Genomic DNA, 22,449 nt, shown 5'->3' with positions numbered 1-22,449 from the left:
GGCGTGATTCAAGATGCTGCACTCCCAGTGCATTACCAGATCCAGCTTCAGCATCGCTAGAGCTAACCCCACCCCCTACCTCAATAGGCTAGCTAGCTGGAGCTGAAAGCACCACTTAACTTGAACTAGAGATTTTTTTGTGTGCATGGGAGCTGGGTTAGGGGCAAAACTTGAGTTATGCCTTAAACTAACTGCAGTGAAGACAACAGACACACAGATCACAAAGGGAGCCAAGGAAAACACACACCCATCACTGGGGGCTATCCAAAGGGTCCAGCCCCAGCTCAAAGCACATCCCCTTCTGTCCTAAGCACCGAGACAGAGAACATTGTACAGGGATGTCATTGAGAACACACAGCATGGGGCCATCCACCTCCCAAGGAAATTCACTTACATCTCCATGCTCCTCAAACAGCTACCAGCCTTCCCTTTTGACTCTGACGTGCAAAGCAGCCCTGGGAGCTCCAGTGGAACAGTAGGTGGAAGACACACAAGGCAAAGGTGCTGGGTGGCTCAGCTGAGGGGTTTCCCTGATGAAGCTACGTCATTCTCACTGCCAAGGATGGCACCTAGAAGGAAACGCAAGAGGAGGAAAACGTTAGTTCATCATCGGTACCCAACACTGATAAGTAAAACAGAGACAGGGATGACCAACAGATCATATTGTTTTTAATTAAAATATACATGAAAGAATCACATAAGCTTACCTGCTAGAGCACCAGCCCCCAGAGGTGTACTGGTGTTTGTCACAGTGGATCCCTGGGTGACATGTGAAGACGGGGGGTTCAGAGTCAGGTGGCTCTGGACACGTTCCCAGCTGGCCAACATGATGATCTTGTGTGTGAGGGCATAGGCACTGTTTCAGATGGCACACATCCAGATTTATGCTGGATAGAACCATTTCAGATAATGAGAGAAGATGAGCATGTGAACAGGATCACATATAAGTCTACACACCCACCAGAACTAGGGAGAAGTGAAGGGCAGTGATAGAAAGGGTCAGCAAGCCACAGACTGAGATGGGTGTGCAGGGTACTTGGAGTGATAGTGCAGCATGAAATGGTGGATAGGAAGCAGCAGGTGCTTGCAGAAGCTTCAGGGCTAGGTCCAACACCTCTCCTCTGTGGTGACCTGCAATATTTAATAGAAACACAGTTTGGAAGCCCAGTTAAACACTGTTGCAGTCAAAAAGCTCCAGTTGTTTATGAAATTTATGAAATATTAAAGTACCTTGTGCAATTCACATGTTCCCTTTTTATGGATCGCTCTTCCACGGTCATGATGAATTCTTTCAGAAAGCCAAAATGGATAATAAGCTTTCAGGGTCTTCACATCCTTATGCATCTTTATCCTCTGCTGCTAAAATGGCATACTTTCATGCTCTTTGATTATTCTGATTATCCTTGCCTTAGTGAACAGCAGATAAGTAATACTTCCTGTCATAAATATAAAGGGAAGGGTAAACCCCTTTAAAATCCCTCCTGGCCAGAGGAAAAATCCTCTTACCTGTAAAGGGTTAAGAAACTAAAGGTAACCTCGCTGGCACCTGACCAAAATGACCAATGAGGAGACAAGATACTTTCAAAAGCTGGGAGGAGGGAGAAAAACAAAGGGTCTGTGTCTGTCTGTATGATGCTTTTGCCGGGAACAGAACAGGAATGGAGTCTTAGAATTTAGTAAGTAATCTAGCTAGGTACGTGTTAGATTATGATTTCTTTAAATGGCTGAGAAAATAGCTGTGCTGAATAGAATGAATATTCCTGTCTGTGTGTCTTTTTTGTAACTTAAGATTTTGCCTAGAGGGATTCTCTATGTTTTGAATCTAATTACCCTGTAAGGTATCTACCATCCTGATTTTACAGAGGTGATTCCTTTACTTCTATTAAAAGTCTTCTTGTAAGAAAACTGAATGCTTTTTCATTGTTCTAAGATCCAAGGGTTTGGGTCTGTGGTCACCTATGCAAATTGGTGAGGATTTTTACCAAACCTTCCCCAGGAAGTGGGGTGCAAGGGTTGGGAGGATTTTGGGGGGAAAGATGTGTCCAAACTACGTTTCCCAGTAAACCCAGATAAAATTTGGTGGTGGCAGTGGAAATCCAAGGGTAAAATAATTTTGTACCTTGGGGAAGTTTTAACCTAAGCTGGTAAAAGTAAGCTTAGGTGGTTTTCATGCAGGTCCCCACATCTGTACCCTAGAGTTCAGAGTGGGGAAGGAACCTTGACACTTCCTAATCAATATCATCTCAACTGCTCAGTCTCCAGGATCTTTATCTCCTTTCTACCAGTTATAGAAGATCATAGCAAAGAAGCAGTCCTCATGAAGATTTGTCAAGATTCCTGAATCACAAGAAATGCTATTTTCCCTGCTTACCTCACCCTACTGCCTACCCAGAACCCTCTTCAAATTGGACATCACCAGCATCAAGAGTAGACCCAACCACCACGAGCAGCAGAGGTTTAAGTGCCAAAGGACTGTATTGCTGTATCAAGCTAAAATTTCCCTGCCAAGTGCTGATTTGTTTAGTCAGCAGGTAGTCCGTGATGGACAATGTTGACTGACACAAGTGAACTTGCAGCAACAGGTGTGGAGGTCAGGATGCATGGGTCATAACCTCACAAAAATATCATGCACTGAAAATTAAGATCCTTCAACCAGGGAATAACATTATTTGTCAGTCTTTCCTGTTTTCCTATACTCATGATATACAATCAACAGTGATGTATTTCTGTTATCTTGTTCTTTACTTGATCATAATGGACCGTTTACCCATCCATGTTGTCCATTTTGATGACATGAACCACGTCTGAGCTATGCTTCTCCAGGAAAGTAAACCAGGGGGAAAATGAATGGGAGGGAAACTGCGTGGAAATAGGAGTAGCAAAAGGGAAAGTGAGGGTAAAACACTAGTAGTGAAAAGGAGGAAAAAAAATCGAAGGGGGGAAATACAAAAGATGCACTCTTGTAAAAATCATTTCCAAATTGATTACTTCTTTCCCACCAGAAATAAAGGGAGAGTCCCAGGGAATAATTCACTTCTTTCACCTCACTTCTGCCAACACACTAAATAAGGGGACTAAGCTGTACTTCACTTGCAAGACTTCTTGCTGAAGATTATATTGGAGAGCCCCAGAGAACATTCAACCCAACATTTCTTTATACACTTTAGTATTTGTGGGTGTTCAACCCCAGAGATTTCTATGAATGGTGATGGTATTGAAGAAGTCAGTGCCTCTGGGTACTTACAAGTACTGTGCTGCCTGCCTCATCATGCTTTCTTGAAAGTTCTTAATGAACATTACTCTGTCTTGCTGGGGGTAGGAGGGAGGGAGCAATTTGTCCACAGCAAGCACAGTGGGTATGAAGAAGTGTCAAACCAGCAGCAAATTATTTGATTGCTTTTAGCTTTTGCTCAAGAAAATCTGAGCAACATCTTCCCTTGTTTAAAAAGAGAGCTACATCAGTCAGTAACAAAACATTATTTATTTATAAATACCTAAAATATTATTATAAAACAAACCTACAAACATTTCATCATAAAAATGAGACTCAGCAGTGGTTTCTTTCCTCTGTTCATGGCTGACTCTGGCTATTATACATAAAAAAAAGACACCTTTCCAGGATTGATGGCTCCTTAAATAAAAATACAGTTTTGGAGGACTATAAAGTACGTAGGAAGTAGCCAGTTACCAAGGTATTCATCAGAGAGTAGTTTGAGGGCCAGCTCTTCAATCTCTGACATCTGCAAAGTAAAAGATGGCAGTTCATTAGCTGCAAATAATATTAAGACTAAATACAGTTACCAGGAATAGTAATTATTATTAAATCTCTCTCCGTTCACTATCAGATAATATTCAATCTTCCAAAACCAGGTCTCAGACCTCCCCTTCCCCCTCCCACCTCCCGCAGTATCTCTCTAGCTGGTAGCAGAGAGTGGGGAGATAGCTGTTCTGAACCATCTGAACTGGTTGAACTTCAGAACATGCCCTTCAGAAATCAACCTCCTAAGTAAGTGTGTGTGTGTGTGGGGGGGGGCAAATATAAAAGAATCAGGGAAGAGGATTCTAATACAGATGCAAGGCCCAATTCTGAAGTCTTTCCTCAGAAACAACCCCCATTAGAACCAATGGAAGCTGCCTGAAAGGTGCAGACTTGGGTCTCCAGCATGCACAGCTTAACGAAGTTGTGGACTACACAGATGGAAGCAGCTAGGAGTTTCAGAATTTCCTTACCTCTGTTGCAGCTGCTGCCTTCAATATCTTTCACCCTTGTCCAAGCTAATGCCCAGCTGCTAAATCCAGATGTAGTTAGACAGAGCCCAGGCATTCCCTGAAGTTGCCATTGCTTCTGCTTCGGCGTCAGGGAGTGGTTACTCTTAAGGTAAATGTGAATGAGTTCATAGAACAAATAGTTGGATCAGTGAGTAACGTACAAGCAGCCTGGAATCAATAGCATCATTAAATGGTGCCTGACCAAAATGTAATTTTTTAAAATCAGAGAAAATGTGATTTGAGAAAGATCACTCCAAAGACACTCTCTGCCAGGTAAGCAGTATATTAGGAGGACAGGACTTTATCCACAGATTGGATCAAATTCTACTTTCTATTACACTTGTATAAATCTGGGGTAACTTCATTGACTTAATAGGATTACTGTGGATTTACGTCACTGTAATGGATGCCATGCAAACAAATTATCTCATTGTCAAGAGTTTTCACTAAACTTGAGTTCCAGGTATACTCAGTGAACCTCTATGTGTGAGGAATTCGACATTCAATTGATGTCATCACGCACAAAGCGATTTGATGTATTTAACTGGTTTTGCTAGAGCATCTACATGCTTCTAATAAACACTGCACTAGCTGTTTAGCACCTATATGTCAAGTTGCTTAATTTCTTTTAGTAACCCTTTTCTACCCAAGCATTTAGTTCCAGGCAGCCCCTGAAACTAAAAGTCTGACAATCACAGAGCATAAAATATATTTCTTTCTCAAGGGAAAGATTCACGTTACCACTTTCCACATGGAACAAGGTAACCTTGAATGCCTTGGTCCCAGGCAGCATCTCAGTAGCCTTCATTACTCCATTAAGTTTGATTGCCCCTATAAGGGAAGAGTGACAAATCTCTCTCTCACACACACAAACACACAGACACACACTTTCAGAAAAGCTTTGTTCTTAGAGCTATACAGTCTTCTCCCCCCGTCCCCCCGCCCCCCTCCCAAAAAAAGATAATAGTCTGACTTCTGGAGCTAGTTCAGCAGCCCCTCTCATTTCATAGAAGTAGAGAAGAGTAAAGCTAACAGTGGTAAATAGTAAAAGAATATATAAAGGGCTACCTCTTCACAGTATGAGGGCCTTAGAGAAGCTACTACAAATGAAACAGGAGCTGAAAGGGAAAGAGATGAAGGGCTAGATTGTCCCTGGCTTTTTTGTGGGTGAGCTGGAATGGGGGAGGAAGTTGCAAGGAACCTTCCCCCCGCCCTTCCCTGCTCACCTTGTTCAAGAACCAGGGAGAGCAGAGAGAGACTCTCCAAATTCAATTTGACTCCAAAGAGACTGCGGCCAGGGAACCCAGGGACAGCAGGATCCACCATCCAAAAAGATGTTTAAGCCTTTATATTCCCCACTCCGTACATGCCAAAGATCTGTGAGTGCTCTCCTTAGCATAGTGCAGCTCTCAATCAGACAATCCTTACCCAAGGCTGTGTGCAACGTATGCATTCTGCCCCAAGGAATGAATTCCTCCTTTATGTCACTTATTCTAACATTCATATCTTAGAATCTCAAAATATGTCTATTCATTTAAGCAAAGACAACAAATGTGGAATTAATCTGATTGCAATTATTGGGTCTTTGAAGGAATTCACCACACTTCTCTCTATGCTGGGGGGAGCAGCACCACCCAGAAGGATGTTTAAGGCTGGTGCAGTCCCAGCATGACCCTTTTATGTTCTATGCGATTAGAAGGTGGGTGTCATACTGGAACAGCACAGTGCCTCACCATAACCTTTTTTGCATGTTGACAAGTCTAGCATCACACTGAACATTACCTTTTAACATACTTTTTCTTTTCTCCCTAACAGTTTAAAGCCAGTACAGTAACCCAGCAGAATTTAATTCTGTATATCGTACTAGCCTTATAATTAAGCAATAAAACAGGAATGTCAAACACCCAGTCCACAGGCTCTTGAGGTATTTACAACTGTATCAGCAAAAACAACGTTCAACAGGCATGAACATAATTCTTAGAGGCATTTCCTAGCAGCCTGCAGAGCTGAGGTCAAAGTAACATTTCAGGGTAAAAAATCCACAGCTTCCTGCCATGCCCTACCCAGATGGTGAGCTTCACCTGCAAGAGAGACACTTAGAGTAACACATTTTCCAGAAGAGGAGCCCAAGCAGAAACCCATGTCTGAAAAGCTTGGATCCTGATGCAAATTCACAATTCATACCTTGGCACATCTGCGGCTTCATCTGGTCAGATTGTTACACAAAGACAGAAAAGTACTTTCTTTGCACAAAAAAAGTCAATTGCATACAAGTGCTAAAGGTCCTGTTAAAGGAGCAGGAGCCTTTGATATTACCCTTGCCCATACAATGATGCCCCAGTCTTAGTTGGAGCCTCTGTGTGCTACTGTAATTCAAACAACAGATGATGATGAAGGAAAAGAAACAGAAAAGAAAAAAAAATACTTTCAGCAGCTCATCAAAGAGAAAAATATATTCATGCTTAGAGCTACCACGCTTATCCAGTCTACCTTCTACGCACTATCAAACCTCTATTCAGGAAGATATCAGATTATCATATCCAAGTCTCTCACTCTTCTTGAAACAGTTCCCTTTTCCAGATGACTTTTCAAGTAACCGTTTACAAGGCAACTCCACAAAGGAGTGCAGCCTATTGTGGCACAGCTCCGACCTTGTCCCCGTGGGTCCCACGCTTCCATGCAGTTTATGGTAGCCTCAGAGGCTCACTGTGACCCTCCATGTAGCCCTTCTCTCTGTAGGGCCAGGGTTACAGTCTACTGAGCTCTTTTCATCATACGCCAGCAAGGAGGTCGGTGAGAGAACTCCCACAGTCTCTGTGGTCCCTATGGGCTTACTCCTGAACAGTTTAGCCTCCTGTCCTGACAGGGGCCTGTCTTCCCCTCCCAGGAGGTGTTTCTGTAGTGGTGGGTTCCAGGGAACCCGGGCCCGCCCTCTACTCTGGGTTCCGGCCCAGGGACCCTAATGGCAACAGCTATTGGCAGCCGACCTTTCACTGCCAGAGTTGCTACATTTCCTTGGGCCACATCCCCACAGCTCTCCCACTTCTCTCTCTTAACGCAGTCTTCAACCTTACCTTAGGGCTCTCTTTCCATTAGCTTGAGAGTGTCTTCATTACCCAGCCCTTCAGCTGCACTTCTGCTCCCCTTGGCCTGACCGGAGTGAGCCCTTTTATAGTATCAGAAGGCCTTAATTAGAGTCAGGTGTTCACATTAGCTTCACGGCCTCACCTGCCTCTTTGCAGGTTAATTGGAGTCACGTGTTATCATTAGCCTGGAGCAGCCCCTGCTCTGGTCAGTCAGGGAACAGAAAACTGCTTATCCAGTGGCCAGTATATCTGCCTTCTACTACGCTGCTGTACCCAACTGGCCTGGGTCTATCATGCTATATATAAAGAACACTATCATCTCATAAAGAGAACATTTGCTCTAGAAAAGCCCCCACATTCCCAAATCTTCACCAAGCAAGCATATAAACAAAACATACAGATGGAGGCAACTAGTTAAACAGTGTCTCCCCCTATCTCAGAGACATAATGCCAGTTGTGATGAGGTTCCCACCAGACATGGTCTGATTTTTGATACTGAGCTAGGATGTTATCGTAACTTCAAAAAAACCTAAACGTGGGACCAATGTTTCCTCTAATTTTTGACAGGCCATGTGTGCAAAAAAATTCTTCCGTGCAACTTGTTGTGCTTCTGTGCAAATTTTTTGTGCGTGCGGTGTTTTGCCGTGTGCGCGGGGTTTAGGATCTGTGTGCGCGCGCACATGCACACAGCTTAGAGGGAACAGTGTCTGGGACCCATGCAGCTCAGTGACTGCCTCTCTTCCTATCCCTCACCATGATAGCTATGCTCAGTGGGGATGCTAATGCAACAGAATCCAAGTTTGAACCTGACACGGCTGGGGGAAAGACATTAATGTAGAGGGCCCATGACTGTGGAACCAGCTACCACGTATTGTAGATCGTGCTGAGCATAACTTTTACCATATGTAGGGCCTGATCCAGCATCCACAGGAGTCCGGGGAAGCAATTCCACTGACTTCAATGGGCATAGGGCCCTGAGCACGATGCAGCACCCATTTATTCATCAGGCAGTTCTCAATTAATAATGTCATGAATCACCCTTACAATGGATACTGGAAAGCCAGCAGCCAAGATATGACCACGATAGGACCACAGCTTTAAAGATGAAACTGGAAACAAGTTCTTCCTTTTAGAGACGTTATGATAAAGCTCCATATTTTTGTAGTGCAAGCAGAAATGACAATGATGTGTACATTAGAAAGATATAATATAATTAAAGTGAAAAGTCATGGGATGCAGTGTTCCTTGTTTATTGCTTTGCTCTTCATTTTTTATGAAAGGAAAAAAAAATTTATGTACTTGTCCACCAAGTTTAACCGTCTAAACATATGAGCTAATTATAATGCATTTCACAATATTGGCCAGATGTTCTAATCTATGATAAATATAATCAATCATCTCTAACTCTTCTGACTAAGAGTGACAAAACTATATAACTGTGATTTCTGATATTCTAAATCAAAGAAATATTTTTCCATATAGTGTCAGTCTAATCTTATCATCATAGTGCACATGAGGGAAAACATCATAAAAGAGAAATGGTTTACTATATTTCAATAAATGATGTGGTAGAAATAAAGATTTGTACACCCAAAAGTTCTTCCAAAAAGGAGCTTACAGTCTAACAGAAGATAACAATACAACATTCATCATGATTAATCAGGAATCTAGGTGCTCCAGAATAAAACCTCAATAGGATTTACACATGGCCTTAACTGCATAATTACTTTATGCACACATGTAACTCTTTGAATTACATCCCTATCACTATTTTATACATTGGAAACCCAGTATTTTCCCATTGTCTTTTAATATAACTTTTCTCAACTCTCATCTCCCGCATGGCTTTTAAATTTATTAAGGGAACATTATTAAAATGGATAAGAAATGTATATAAATTTGATGCTTAGTGAACATTAAACCTGATTTTTCTCATACATAGCTAGGAAACAGTCAGGGGGGTTCTGAATGGAATCACATTTTTTCAGCAATATTCATAACTGTAAATGATGCCATTGCTCAGGTCTGATTAAAGCTGATCTTTTTATATGTTGGGAAGGGCCAGGGTCAGAGTCTCGGCTGCAGTCTAGTACCTTCGTGCCACTCTTCCTACATGGGGATTGCACAGGCATGGGGGAATCCACAGATGATTTCTAGTCCACCTCCACATGCAGTGCATATTTGGGCACTAGGAGGATGGCCAGGGCATTACTGCACTTTTGCTATTTTTTGTTAGTGGATGGCCCCTGTGGTGGGATAGCCAGTCACATAAATTAGAGCAACCCCCAAGGAAGACAAGGATGTTGCAGAAAAGTTCAATGAATTCTTTGCATCAGTCTACATTGCAGAAGATATGAACTAGATTCCCACACCCAAGCCTTTCTATTTAGGTAACAAATCTGAGGAACTGTACTGACTGAGGTGGCAGTAGAGGAAGTTTTAGAGCAAACTGATAAATTAAACAGTAATAAGTCACCAGGACCGGATGGTATTCACACAAGAGTTCTGAAGGGACTTAAATATGATATTGCAGAACTACTAACTACTGTATGTAACCTATCGCTTAAATCAGCCTCTGTACCAGGTAACTGGAGGGCAGCTAATGTAACACCAATTCTTTAAAAAGGCTCCAGAAGCGATCCTGGCAATTATAGGCCAGTAAGTCTAACTTCAGTACCAGGCAAATTGGTTGAAATTATAGTAAATAATAGAACTATCAGACACATAGATGAACACAATATGTTGGGGAAGAGTCAAGATGGGTTTTATAAAGAGAAATCATGCCTCACCAATCTATTAGAATTCTTTGAGGAGGTCAACAAACATGTGGACAAAGGTGATATAGTGTACTTAGACTTTCAGAAAGCCTTTGACAAGGTCCTCACCAAAGGCTCTTAAGTAAAGTAAGAGCCATGGGATAAAGGGAAGGTTCTCTCATGGATTGGTAACTGGTTAAAAGATATCGGGGGTAGCCGTGTTAGTCTGTATCCACAAAAACAAGGAGTCATCCAGTGGCACCTTAAAGACTAACTGTTAGTCTTTAAGGTGCCACTGGACTCCTTGTTGTTTTTGTGGTTAAAAGATAGGAAACAAAGGGTAGGAATAAATAGTCAATTTTCACAATGGGGAGAGGTAAATAGCAGGGTTCCCCAAGCTTCTGTACAGAGACCAGTGATGTTCAACATATTCATAAGTGACCTGGAAAAGGGGGTGAACAGTGAGATGGCAAAATATACAGACAATACAAAATTATTCAAGCTATTTAAGGCCAAAGCTGACTGCAAAAAGTTACGAAGGGGTCTCACAAAACTGGGTGACTGGACAACAAAATGGCAGATGAAATTCAGTGTTGCTAAGTGTAAAGTAATGAACACTGGAAAAACATAATCCCAACTAACATACAATATGATGGAGTCTAAACTATCTTTAGCCACTCATGAAAGTGATCTTGGAATCATCGTGGATAGTTCTCTGAAAACATCCTCTCAATGTGCAGAAGGAATCAAAAAGATAATAGAATGTTAGAAACCTTTAGGGAAGGGATAGGTAATCAGACAGAAAATATCATAATGCCACTTACACCTTGAATAGTATGTACAGTTCTGATCACCCCATCTCAAAAAAGATACATTAGAATTGGAAAAGGTATGGAGAAGGGAAACACAAATAATTAAGAGTATACAATGGCTTCCATAGGAGGACAGATTAAGAAGACTGGGATTGTTCATTTTAGAAAAGAGACTACTAAGGGGGATATGATAAAGATCTATAAAATCATGAGAGATGTCAAGAAAGTGAATAAGGAAGTGTTATTTACCCCTTCACATACTATAAGAACCAGAGGTCACCCATTGAAATTAACTGGGAATAGATTTAAATCTAACATAAGGAAGTATTTCTTCACATAATGCACAGTCAACCTGTGGAACTTGTTGCCAGGGGATGTTGTGAAGGCCAAAACTATAACTGGGTTCAAAAAAGAATTAGATAAGTTCCTGTAAGATAGGTCCATCAATGGCTATTAGCCAAGATGCTCAGGGATGCAACCACATGCTCAGGATATCCCTAAACCTCTGACAGCCAGAAGCCGGGACTGGATCACAGGGGATGGATCACTCAATAATTGCCCTGTTCTGTTTGTTCCCTCTGAAGCATCTGGTACTGGCCACTGTTGGAAGACAGGATACTGGGCTAGATGGACCATTGGTTTGACCCAGTATGGCCATTCTTACTTAGTAGGAAGAGAGCCTGAGACATGAAGCCTGGTATAAGGGACCTGGTGTAAGGCCTGAACTAAAGTCAGGTCCTGCTGAGATAAAGCAAAGTTAGCAAGAATCGAGCTATGAGCAAAAGTCAGGCCCTGTTACAAAGCAGATGCCTGCTTGCGTGTTCACTATCTGACACATGAACTTGGCAAGAACAGGGCTGGCATTGCAAAAACACAAGCACTCCTAGGCACTAAGTATTTATAGAATCATAGAATATTAGGATTGGAAGAGACCTCACGAGGTCATCTACTCCAATCCCCTACTCAAAGCAGGACCAACAACAACTAAATCATCCCAGCCAGGGCTATGTCAAGCCAGGCCTTAAAAACCTCTAAGGATGGAGATTCCATCACCACCCTAGGTAAGCCATTCCAGGGCTTCACCACTCTCCTACTGGAATAGTGTTTCCCAATATCCAACCTAGACCTCCCTCACTGCAACTTGAGACCATTGCTTCTTGTTCTGTCATCTGCAACCACTGAGAACAGCCTAGCTCCATCCTCTTTGGAACTCCCCTTCAGGTAGTTGAAGGCTGCTATCAGATCCCCCCTCATTCTTCTCTTCTGCAGACTAAACAAGCCCAGTTCCCTCAGCCTCTCCTCATAAGTCATGTGCCCCAGCCCCCTAATGATTTTCATTGCCCTCTGCTGGACTTTCCCCAATTTGTCCACATCCCTTCTGTAGTGGGGGTCCTGAAACCAGGTGTGGCCTCACCAATGCCGAACAGAGGGGAATAATCACTTCCCATGATCTGCTAGCAATGCTCCTGCTAATACAGCCCAATATGCCATTGGCCTTCTTGGCAACAAGGGCACACTGCTGACTCATATCCAGCTTCTCATCCACTGTAATCCCCAAGTCCTTTTCTGCAGAACTGTTGCTTAACCAGTCAGTCCCCAGCCTGTAGCGGTGCATGGGATTCTTCCTTCCTAAACACATTCTGGAAGAGTAGTACCAGAGCACCCCGATACAAGGTTATGTTGTAAACACACTCCCCGAAGATGATATAGAAACACACTGGCCCCTCCTAAAGAGAAGGTGTCATAAATATAAAGGGAAAGGTAACCACCTTTCTGTATACAGTGCTATAAAATCCCTCCTGGCCAGAGGCAAAACCATTTCACCTGTAAAGGGTTAAGAAGCTAAGGTAACCTCACTGGCACCTGACCAAAATGACCAATGAGGGGACAAGATACTTTCAAATCTGGAGTGGGAGGGAACAAAGGGTTCTGTCTGTCTGTGTGATGCTTTTGCTGGGAACAGATCAGGAATGCAGCCTTACAACTCCTGTTAAGTTAGTAAGTAATATAGCTAGAACATGGTTAGATTTCCTTTTGTTTAATGGCTGGTAAAATAAGCTGTGCTAGATGGAATGTATATTCCTGTTTTTGTGTCTTTTTGTAACTTAAGGTTTTGCCTAGAGGGATTCTCTATGTTTTGAATCTGATTACCCTGTAAGGTATTTACCATCCTGATTTTAGAGGTGATTCTTTTACCTTTTCTTTAATTAAAATTCTTCTTTTAAGAACCTGATTGCTTTTTCATTGTTCTTAAGATCCAAGGGTTTGGGTCTGTGTTCACCTGTACAAATTGGTGAGGATTCTTATCAAGCCTTCCCCAGGAAAGGGGGTGTAGGGCTTGAGGGATATTTTGGGGGAAGACATCTCCAAGTGTGCTCTTTCCCTGTTCTTTGTTTAAAACGGTTGGTGGTGGCAGCATACAGTTCAAGGACAAGGCAAAGTTTGTACCTTGGGGAAGTTTTTAATCTAAACTGGTAAGAATAAGCTTAGGGGGTCTTTCATGCAGGTCCCCACATCTATACCCTTGAGTTCAGAGTGGGGAAGGAAACTTGACAGAAGGTCAGGATGACAGGGTGATGGATAGAGATGTTTTGATTGAACCAACATGTAAAGGGTGGTAACTAACCATGTCAGAGGGGCAATACATAACTCATTTGTATCAGTGTATAAAAGAGGAGTCACAGAGGGGTGTCTTTTTCTGGCTGAGGGGGGAATGACCTGGTCCACTGTAACAGGCATACATGTGTTCATGGTCCTTTAGAGTCTATGGGATACCTCGACAATAAACCTCGACAATAAACCGAATGCCTTCGCTACTGAACCAAGTCTGTGGTCTTCTTGGGCAGTTCGACTGAGGTCTACTGCATCAGCTATCTGCACAGAGCCACACAGCACACAGAGAACACACACACTACCAACAACTGACAACAGTTATGGTGTAAACTATACCAGGACCAAAGAAGAACTGGCTGCAGAAACAAAGAACTGCAGCTAGCTCCTTCGTGGCTGCCTCTCTCAGCTATGGCCAATGGATTTAGCCATTGTGCAGATGGCAATCTGACCCAATGTATTCATCAACTTTAAACTGCTCAGCAATATGTGGAATCTTCTTTTGGAGCAGAGTCCTGGGAGGTGATGCGCATCCTCCGATCTAATTGGGAGTTGAGTGTTCAGGACCTTTTTGATCAATGCAAAACATTTTGACTACATTTAGCATAAGAGATGTTATTTAAAGGTAAAATACTATTAATTACTTGTATGTGTGAGTGTGTGTGAGCAAGTGAATGTGTGTGTAACAGAGAGAGTATTGACAACAGGTGTTTTACACCAGTACAATTGCACTATAGTACTTTGTTATTGCTGCTATACATGTTTTTTAAAATACTTTATTTTTCAATATAATTAAGAATAGAATTCATTCATAAGCATACTCTTTTACTCCATCAACACATCACACTATGGGAAAACTCTGACACCACTTACTCTATCCAGGGACTACATTCCTTTTGAAATCTGCACAACACGTGTAATAAACAATATATAAAAATTAACAGTAGATGTTAATGTTATGTCGATGTTAAATAACATTAACATTTTTCCATTCCAGGCCACAACAAGGGGGAAAATGTATGTCGAGAAATGGGGTAGGATGGTAGTGATATGAAAGGTTATATGGCTGTAGGCAACTGACTGGATCGCTTAACATTGTTAAAGTAAAGTAAATAAAGTGTAATACTGGTTTATGTGTTAGCGGGAATTCACTGACACACATACGTTAACCCTTTTTAGCAACTTTTTTTTGTTTGAGAATATACTATGGTGCCATAGTTCTGATTGCATTTGGAGACATAAAGCCAGGCCATATTCTTGCCATAACTGTACATTAGTTCCACCTTAAAGACCTTCCCTTCCTCCTTCTCCAAGCTTATTTGCGTGTTTGCAAAAGTACTGGCAGTAGCAGCAGTGTACCTCAGGCAAAAGAGCCTATGTGTCTATCAATATCTGGGTGACTGCCTTGTAAAGGGATCATTGCAACAATATTCCCTGGAGCAAGTGAAGACACTGCTTACATTTAGCCAGTTTAGGATTTACTGTGCATTGGTAGACGTCTTGAGTAATTTCAGCACTAGAATATATATAACACTAAGACATAGAGTTAGTCAGAAGATTTTTGATAAAATAAAATTCATTGAAGAGGAAACACTTTGCAGAGACATCAATTTCTACTAAATTTTCATCAGGAAGATTTTTTTGGGTCCAGGGCTTACTGGTTAAAAAAAAATGAAAAAAAAATCAGAAACACGTTCACTCTACCTGTGATTAGGGAACTGGTCTGGGATGTGGGAAACCCAGGTTCAAATCTCTGATCCTCTCAACCAGAAAGAATAGGGATTTGAACCTGGATTCCCCTGTCAGCATCCTAACTCCCAGACTCTAGAGTGCAGTCAGTGTGTGTGTGTCTCCCTCCTTCCAGAATCGAAAAGTACAGGTTTCAATTCCATCACAATTTGGTTTTCAAGAAACATTCAAAAGGTTTTGTTTCCATTCCAATGCAGAACAACAAATTTCAAAACCTCAAAAGTTACAGTGAAACAGAATTGTCCTCTGGACAGAACTATGGCCCATCTCTGAACACGTCTAGAAAAAGGTTTTCCACACCACTCCCGTTACAAAGCCCTGCAAGAAAATGTAGGAGTTCAAAGTATACCTATATTGCCAGGCTAATTTATAGCCTTTTACTGAAGGCTAGTGACCAGCATTAATAGCATTTCGATCCAGTACGATAATAGCAATAATTGAATTTTAGAAGGTGCTAATCCAATTGGGAGTGTCAGATAAAAAGCAGGACTTGTCACCAATAGGAGCAGAGCAAATCAATGGGAAATTTATATTAAATAGACCATCTCTTCATCTTCCTTAGAATGCACATTCATGACAAATGCCTTCCTAACAAGCTAGCTATCTAACGTGTAGGATCTGTCTTTATCCACAACATAACCACCTTACTTTTCTCCTGCCCATAAATGGAGACCACAGAGAAAAGACCTCAGGCAATTCCAGCTTCATAGAGCAAACCTGTCAGTTTCAATTCAAGTTGGGTGGCTGCATAATACATAAACAATCAGGAAGGAACCAAATCCAGTTCTTTTCAAATGTTGGTGATTTCCATGCAATAATCCATAGGGGCATAGGCATTGTACATTTAAACGGATTCATTCTATGGACATACAGTACATGTGATAGGATGGCCTTCTAAAAGTATTTCAGATGGATAGCTCAGACAGTTTATAAAAACACCTTATAACATCTGTTCTTGAAAGGGAACCACACTATTTTTGTCAGTGTATAAACATGACATATGTATATACTGTATACATAAACTAGTGCATGCAACTCTATATATAGTATCTAAGTAACAATGCGACACATATTGTACAAATTTCATTAAATGCTCAACTGGCAATAACCTTTGGGTGTCTCTTGTAAATCTTTTCCTTTTCTAAACTATACATTTTATATCTGGAGAATGTGGAAGCATCTTACCTTGCTTCCATTTTCTCTTGCTTCTCTTTCCATCTTGAGATCAGAAATTAGGAGGTTCTTGTATTTGTTCTTTCCATTACTGTTGTGATCATCTAGTCTGTATTCTGAAGTCAGCTGAGCAGAGAGGGGACTGTCGCTCAGGTTCAGAGGCTGCTCATCCTGCTCCAGATCTGTTTTGCCATTACTGTTGGTTTCTGCCATCTCCCTGCAGTGTATTCCACCTGAAGCATTGGAACTGTGCCCCACGGTCTCATTGCCATTAAAACTCTCTGCAGCTGAATCATCTATTAAAAAATACATATTTTCAGTAACATGCCACCATTTTTATCTCTGTACCAGATCAAACAGAATTTATGGCTTCACAGTGTTTTGCATAGCAAAATTAAAACTGTTTGAATGACGTCTAGCATCCAATGCATTTGTGCCATAAAACAAAATAGTCTTCAAGTAAAATTAAGCTTGGGAAATAAATCTATGGAATGATAGTCAAAGTTAAGGGGAAAGGTCTGGGCTGACACACTAGTGCAATTGTGCACCTAAAAACTAGTGTCATACTGGCTTTTTAGGAGCAAATTCTGCCCTTGTCCAGCTAGGCATGCATCCATTCATTTAGGCTCTTATAACCAAGTCTATCACTGTAACATCACATTTGTTTAAGTCAATGTAGTTGAAGGTGCTGAGGGGGCAGAATCTGGCTCTCAGTTTTCAAGGGGCTGGAAAATATTTTACTAGGGACTAAGCGTTTAAATAGCAGCACAAGTGGCCATTTAAAAAAATTCTGTCATAAGTAGCGTAACATAAATATTCCTTAGTTCCCTGGCTTTGTGCATGCATTGCTGGCATTGGACATTATGCTGGGAAAGTTGTTTCCCGGTAGAAAGACCATGGCTCAGTTGTTCTCAAACTATACGTCAATCATAATTGAAATAATAAAAATTACAATAAAAGACTAAGAGAAAGTCAGATTTTCATCTGAAATTTTTGCATGTTGTTGTTACAAGTAACTTTAAGACTGTTATAACTGAAAATAAAAATATATTTTTCCTCTAGCCTTTCAGAGGCAGATTCTGTCACCTGTGCTTTCAATGCCTTATTCCATGAACAGTCCCATTGGAATCAACAGGGTTCCCTGAACAGCAATGTACTATGCAATGTAGGAAAGGTGTCAGACTCTGGCCTCAGTTTGCTTACTGGATGCATTCAACAGCATTTTTGTGTAGTCACTTTCTCTGGTTTGCTAATGGTGCACACTCTTCCCCAGGCTCCACAAGACTGTCTATCAATAACTAGGGCCCTACCAAATTCACGGCCATGGAAAATGCGTCACAGACCATGAAATCTGGTCTCCTCCCATGAAATCTGGAAGTGGCAGCCAGCATGCCCCTGTGACCCCTTCACCTGCAGGCACCACTTCCCACACTTCCCATTGGCTGGGAACAGAGAACCGCACCCAGTGGGAGCTGTAGTGGGGGCGGCTCCTGTGGATGGTCAATGTCACAAAATGTCTTGTGGCCCGCAATCAGATTACCCTGATGGGCTGCATGCAGCCCGCAGGCCACAGGTTGCCCACCACTGCTTTAGTTTAAGGAAACATCATCTTCTCACATCACAGAATACTTTACAAGCAACAGCTGCAATAGCAAATTTACAAATCCTGTACTAGTGTGTGTTTGTTTTATAAATAATAAACGAACGTAGGAAATACAAAAGTCCCAGGTACAAAACTGTTAGATGGACATATCACATCTTCTAGTCACCAATTCAATACATGTATATTGGAACCACCTCTAAATTAATACCTGGGCCAAATCCAAGGCTTCAGTGGGACCACTGGAATAAGTACAGCAAACAGGAGTTGACCCCTAATAAAGGCCTAAACCTATTAAAGGAATATACTATACATGACAGCCTTTGACCAGACACATGCCTACAGTGCATAATAAAATAAAATGTTGAAAACTCTACTTGCGACTGTAGCAACAGACAGGCTGTTTTATCACACTATGGAACAGGAATCCATATATCTTCTAGTACAGTGCCTAATCCAAGATACACATTATTTTAGATAAAGAACAATGTTTACAACTCTTCTCAAATGGTCTTATGCTCAAAAATAAGATAGAAATACAGAATTGTAACTTTATTTATGGAAAGTCCAAACAAAGTAAGATTGAGAAGCTCCTTGGTTAACACAAGTATATTGGGATAACTGGCAACAGAGGACAGAAATATGTATTAAATGTAAACAGCTCTTTATTACTTAACTACTGAAAAATCCCTGAGAATTAACAATTGTACGTAAGCACTGACATTAAAACAATGATACATGTATTATCAACGTAACTTTAGCGGCACCTACAAATGACTCAATTACTATATAGTAAGCTCTTCTCTCTCGTATAAAGTCAAATGCCTATAGTAAATAATACAGTTATACATGTTTTATCTTTCCCTTTAGGAATAAAAATCTAGGTCTAGGGGGAGAATGATCAGAAGTATGGCTATAAACCCACTTTTGCCATGTAAATATAAATATGAATTACCATAAAAGGACCAAGAAAAAAAAAGCATTTTAGCACTGATAGCTTCTTACAGATGTTACCAAGGTAACTAAATTACACAGTTTAGCATATTTCATTCCTGGGCAGTTGAGCTATTTTTGCAGAGAATACACTAACATTAAAACAACAGCTGTTCTGCAACTGAGACCAAGAACCAGATCCTCTAGAGACCCTTACCCATGTGAAAAGAATTTATTCTCACAAATAGTCCCACTGACTTCAAGGGAAGGTTAGTGAGTCTGACCCAAGAAGTGAAGCATACTTTCCCCACCCCTTGTACCTGGCCAGCTCTGCTGCCATGGTCCTGGCAACTTCCCCTCCCCCTCTTGTCTGCTTTGATGAGTCTTGTGCCCTAGAGGTGCAGTCCCTGCACTCGGGGTATGTGGGGATAGGGATTATACCTGGCCTTTGTATAAAGGTGAAACAGGGGTGACTTCTTGCACTCTCCCAGCACCTTGTGACTCACTGGAGCATCCCAGGCACAATCTGGCCCTCAGATTATAAACTCTTCTAATCTAAGGATTTATCTTCTTATTTTATCTATGAAGCATCTAGCCCACTGTTGCTTTCATATAAATACCAGACAAGGCATTTTTGCCATGTTATTAGCATATTTTTCTAATGTCTATCATAACCCCTCAGCAGCAATAAACTGTGGAAGCTGAAAATCTGTTTCCTTACCCAATATTTTTTCCTCCATCATTCAGCGGCAGGCACTGGTTTATACTTGGAGAGGCGCTGGCAGGTTCAGGAATATAGGGATATATGCTGGGTCCTTATAGTCGCATGTGTGGGTACGATATATCTTGCATGAATGGACAATTAGGTTTCAAACACTCCGTCAGTGTAACCTGTGCATATTCCTACTGGACAGTTTACATGGATTTATTTTTCGAAAACACTGCCTCCCTCCCCCAAAGCATTTCTTGGGGGAGGAAGCGAGGAAAAAAATTGATTATCCAGGGCCTTTAGCAACAGAGAGAATGTGGCTTGTTGTAGAAACAGAGAGAGCGTGAGTGTGAGCACAGCCGCTCATAGAATATGTTGAGAGCAGCGTGTGGAATCTGATGATGTCAGGATGGCAGTTGGATTTTTGTTTTGTGCTGTGATTGGTTACAACTTCTTTGAGTATCTCTCTATGTGGAGCCCACCCTTGGTGCACATGTGCCCCCGTGCGTGAGAGACTGGAATCTTTAACCAGCCGTATCCACTGGGGCCATACACATGCACTGCGTACTATTGCTCCCCACCCTCATGGCATAAGAGGTGGAATGGTCCCAAAAGCCATTGCATTCCCTCCTCCTGTGAGATGGAACAACCTCCATATCCCTCTATTTCTTCTGGCTTTGTTACTTAGTTGTTAACTTTTTTAGTTGTAGTTGTTATCATTGCCTTATTTCTACTAGTTAGCCCACTGACAAAAACAACACACGCACACCTACCCCGCCCCCACCAGGAGTGTAATTAGTTTAATTTCTAGGTGGTCCGCTACCAAACCACCACCGGAATAGCTGACTTGAAGTCCTCCGGTAACCTGCCTGCCAAGTGATGTGGCTATACTGCTGAATGATGGCCACATCAAAAGACTGCTTGCTTATTTGCTTTGTTTAGGGGAAGGGCATATCCCCAGGAAGTGCAGAGTTTTCAAGTCCTTTCCCCAGTGTCTTTGCCCAGAGGTATGTTTCAAGTGGTTTTTGTTGGGGAAGTCTATGAAGGGAGCATGTGACTCAAACTCTTCCTGTTTCTGAGCATACTATTCACTCTTTGAAAACACAGGCAGCAAGTGTCCCAGCTAGCCGAGAGGTTACCCAGGTTCCCTGGGATCAAAGAGACCACAGAAAAAGGCCTTTAAAACTGTGGTGCAGATTCCCTCGGATCAGTCAGCAACCCCTACTGCCCACATGAGGAAAGAGCACCATTCGAAGTCTGGAGCTCAGCACTGGTTTCTCTTCCAGGTATTGTCAAAGAACAAGCTATTAACTCTTAAAGCTTTGGATGCCAACATAATTACTGCAGCTAAGTCTGCACCACATGCCACTTCTGCCTCAATAAGGGTTTTGCCCCAAACATCGGCAGCTAGTTTACATCCTGTGATTCCATCTGTCCCGCTACCTTTTACCTCATCCAAGGGTCTCTCCTGAGCCTGAGTTTTGTTTACTGGAGATTTTGCCCCTTTCTGCAGTTTCTAAATTCAGAACAGTACTAGCACCTAGGATACCAACTATGATGATGTCATCACATCACTTCTACCACTCCACGGGGAACAGCACCTCCTAAAAAGGAGTTTTACTATTCATCACCGTGTGTGTCTAACAGAAGTCTTTCTCCAGGAACTGCTAATTTATCACCTGAGCCAACTAAGAAGGAGGTTCAAGAAAAAGGAGTGATATCCCCTTCTCATAGAATCATAGAATATCAGGGTTGGAAGGGACCTCAGGAGGTCATCTAGTCCAACCCCCTGCTCAAAGCAGGACCAAACCCCAATTAAATCATCCCAGCCAGGGCTTTCTCAAGCCTGACCTTAAAAACTTCTAAGGAAGGAGATTCTACCACCTCCCTAGGTAACGCATTCCAGTGTTTCACCACCCTCCTAGTGAAAAAGTTTTTCCTAATATCCAACCTAAACCTCCCCCACTGCAACTTGAGACCATTGCTCCTTGTCCTGTCATCTTCTACCACTGAGAATAGTCTAGAACCATCCTCTTTGGAACCACCTCTCAGGTAGTTGAAAGCAGCTATCAAATCCCCCCTCATTCTTCTCTTCTGCAGACTAAACAATCCCAGTTCCCTCAGCCTCTCCTCATAAGTCAGGTGTTCCAGACCCCTAATCATTTTTGTTGCCCTTCGCTAGACTCTCTCCAATTTTTCCACATCCTTCTTGTAGTGTGGGGCCCAAAACTGGACACAGTACTCCAGAGGAGGCCTCACCAATGTCGAATAGAGGGGAACGATCACGTCCCTCGATCTGCTGGCTATGCCCCTACTTATACATCCCAAAATGCCATTGGCCTTCTTGGCAACAAGGGCACACTGTTGACTCATATCCAGCTTCTCGTCCATTGTCACCCCTAGGTCCTTTTCCGCAGAACTGCTGCCTAGCCATTCGGTCCCTAGTCTGTAGTGGTGCATTGGATTCTTCCATCCTAAGTGCAGGACCCTGCACTTATCCTTGTTGAACCTCATCAGATTTCTTTTGGCCCAATCCTCCAATTTGTCTAGGTCCCTCTGTATCCTACCCCTACTTGCCACCATATCTACCACTCCTTCTAGTTTAGTTTCATCCGCAAATTTGCTGAGAGTGCAATCCACACCATCCTCCAGATCATTAATGAAGATATTGAACAAAACCGGCCCCAGGACCGACCCTTGGGGCACTCCACTTGATACCTGCTGTCATCTAGACATGGAGCCATTGATCACT

At 42.1% G+C, this 22,449-nt stretch overlaps 1 protein-coding gene across 4 annotated transcripts in view; it reads right to left on the bottom strand.

The window, feature by feature from the left end:
- NOL4 (nucleolar protein 4) overlaps positions 1 to 22,449 on the bottom strand; it is a 253,520-nt gene that overhangs the window by 81,301 nt on the left and 149,770 nt on the right. For all 4 annotated transcript variants that reach the window (XM_084620792.1, XM_084620791.1, XM_084620793.1 and 1 more), the window contains one exon: positions 16,468 to 16,751. In XM_084620792.1, coding sequence (XP_084476918.1) covers positions 16,468 to 16,751 — 284 coding nt within the window. The remainder of the gene's footprint in view (positions 1 to 16,467; positions 16,752 to 22,449) is intronic.

The sequence above is a fragment of the Lepidochelys olivacea genome (genome assembly GCF_965140295.1).
Source record: "Lepidochelys olivacea isolate rLepOli2 genome assembly, chromosome: 2".
Classification (NCBI taxonomy): Eukaryota; Metazoa; Chordata; order Testudines; family Cheloniidae; genus Lepidochelys; species Lepidochelys olivacea.
The sequence above is the reverse complement of the archived record's forward strand: the minus strand, read 5'-3'. Positions and strand labels throughout refer to the sequence as shown.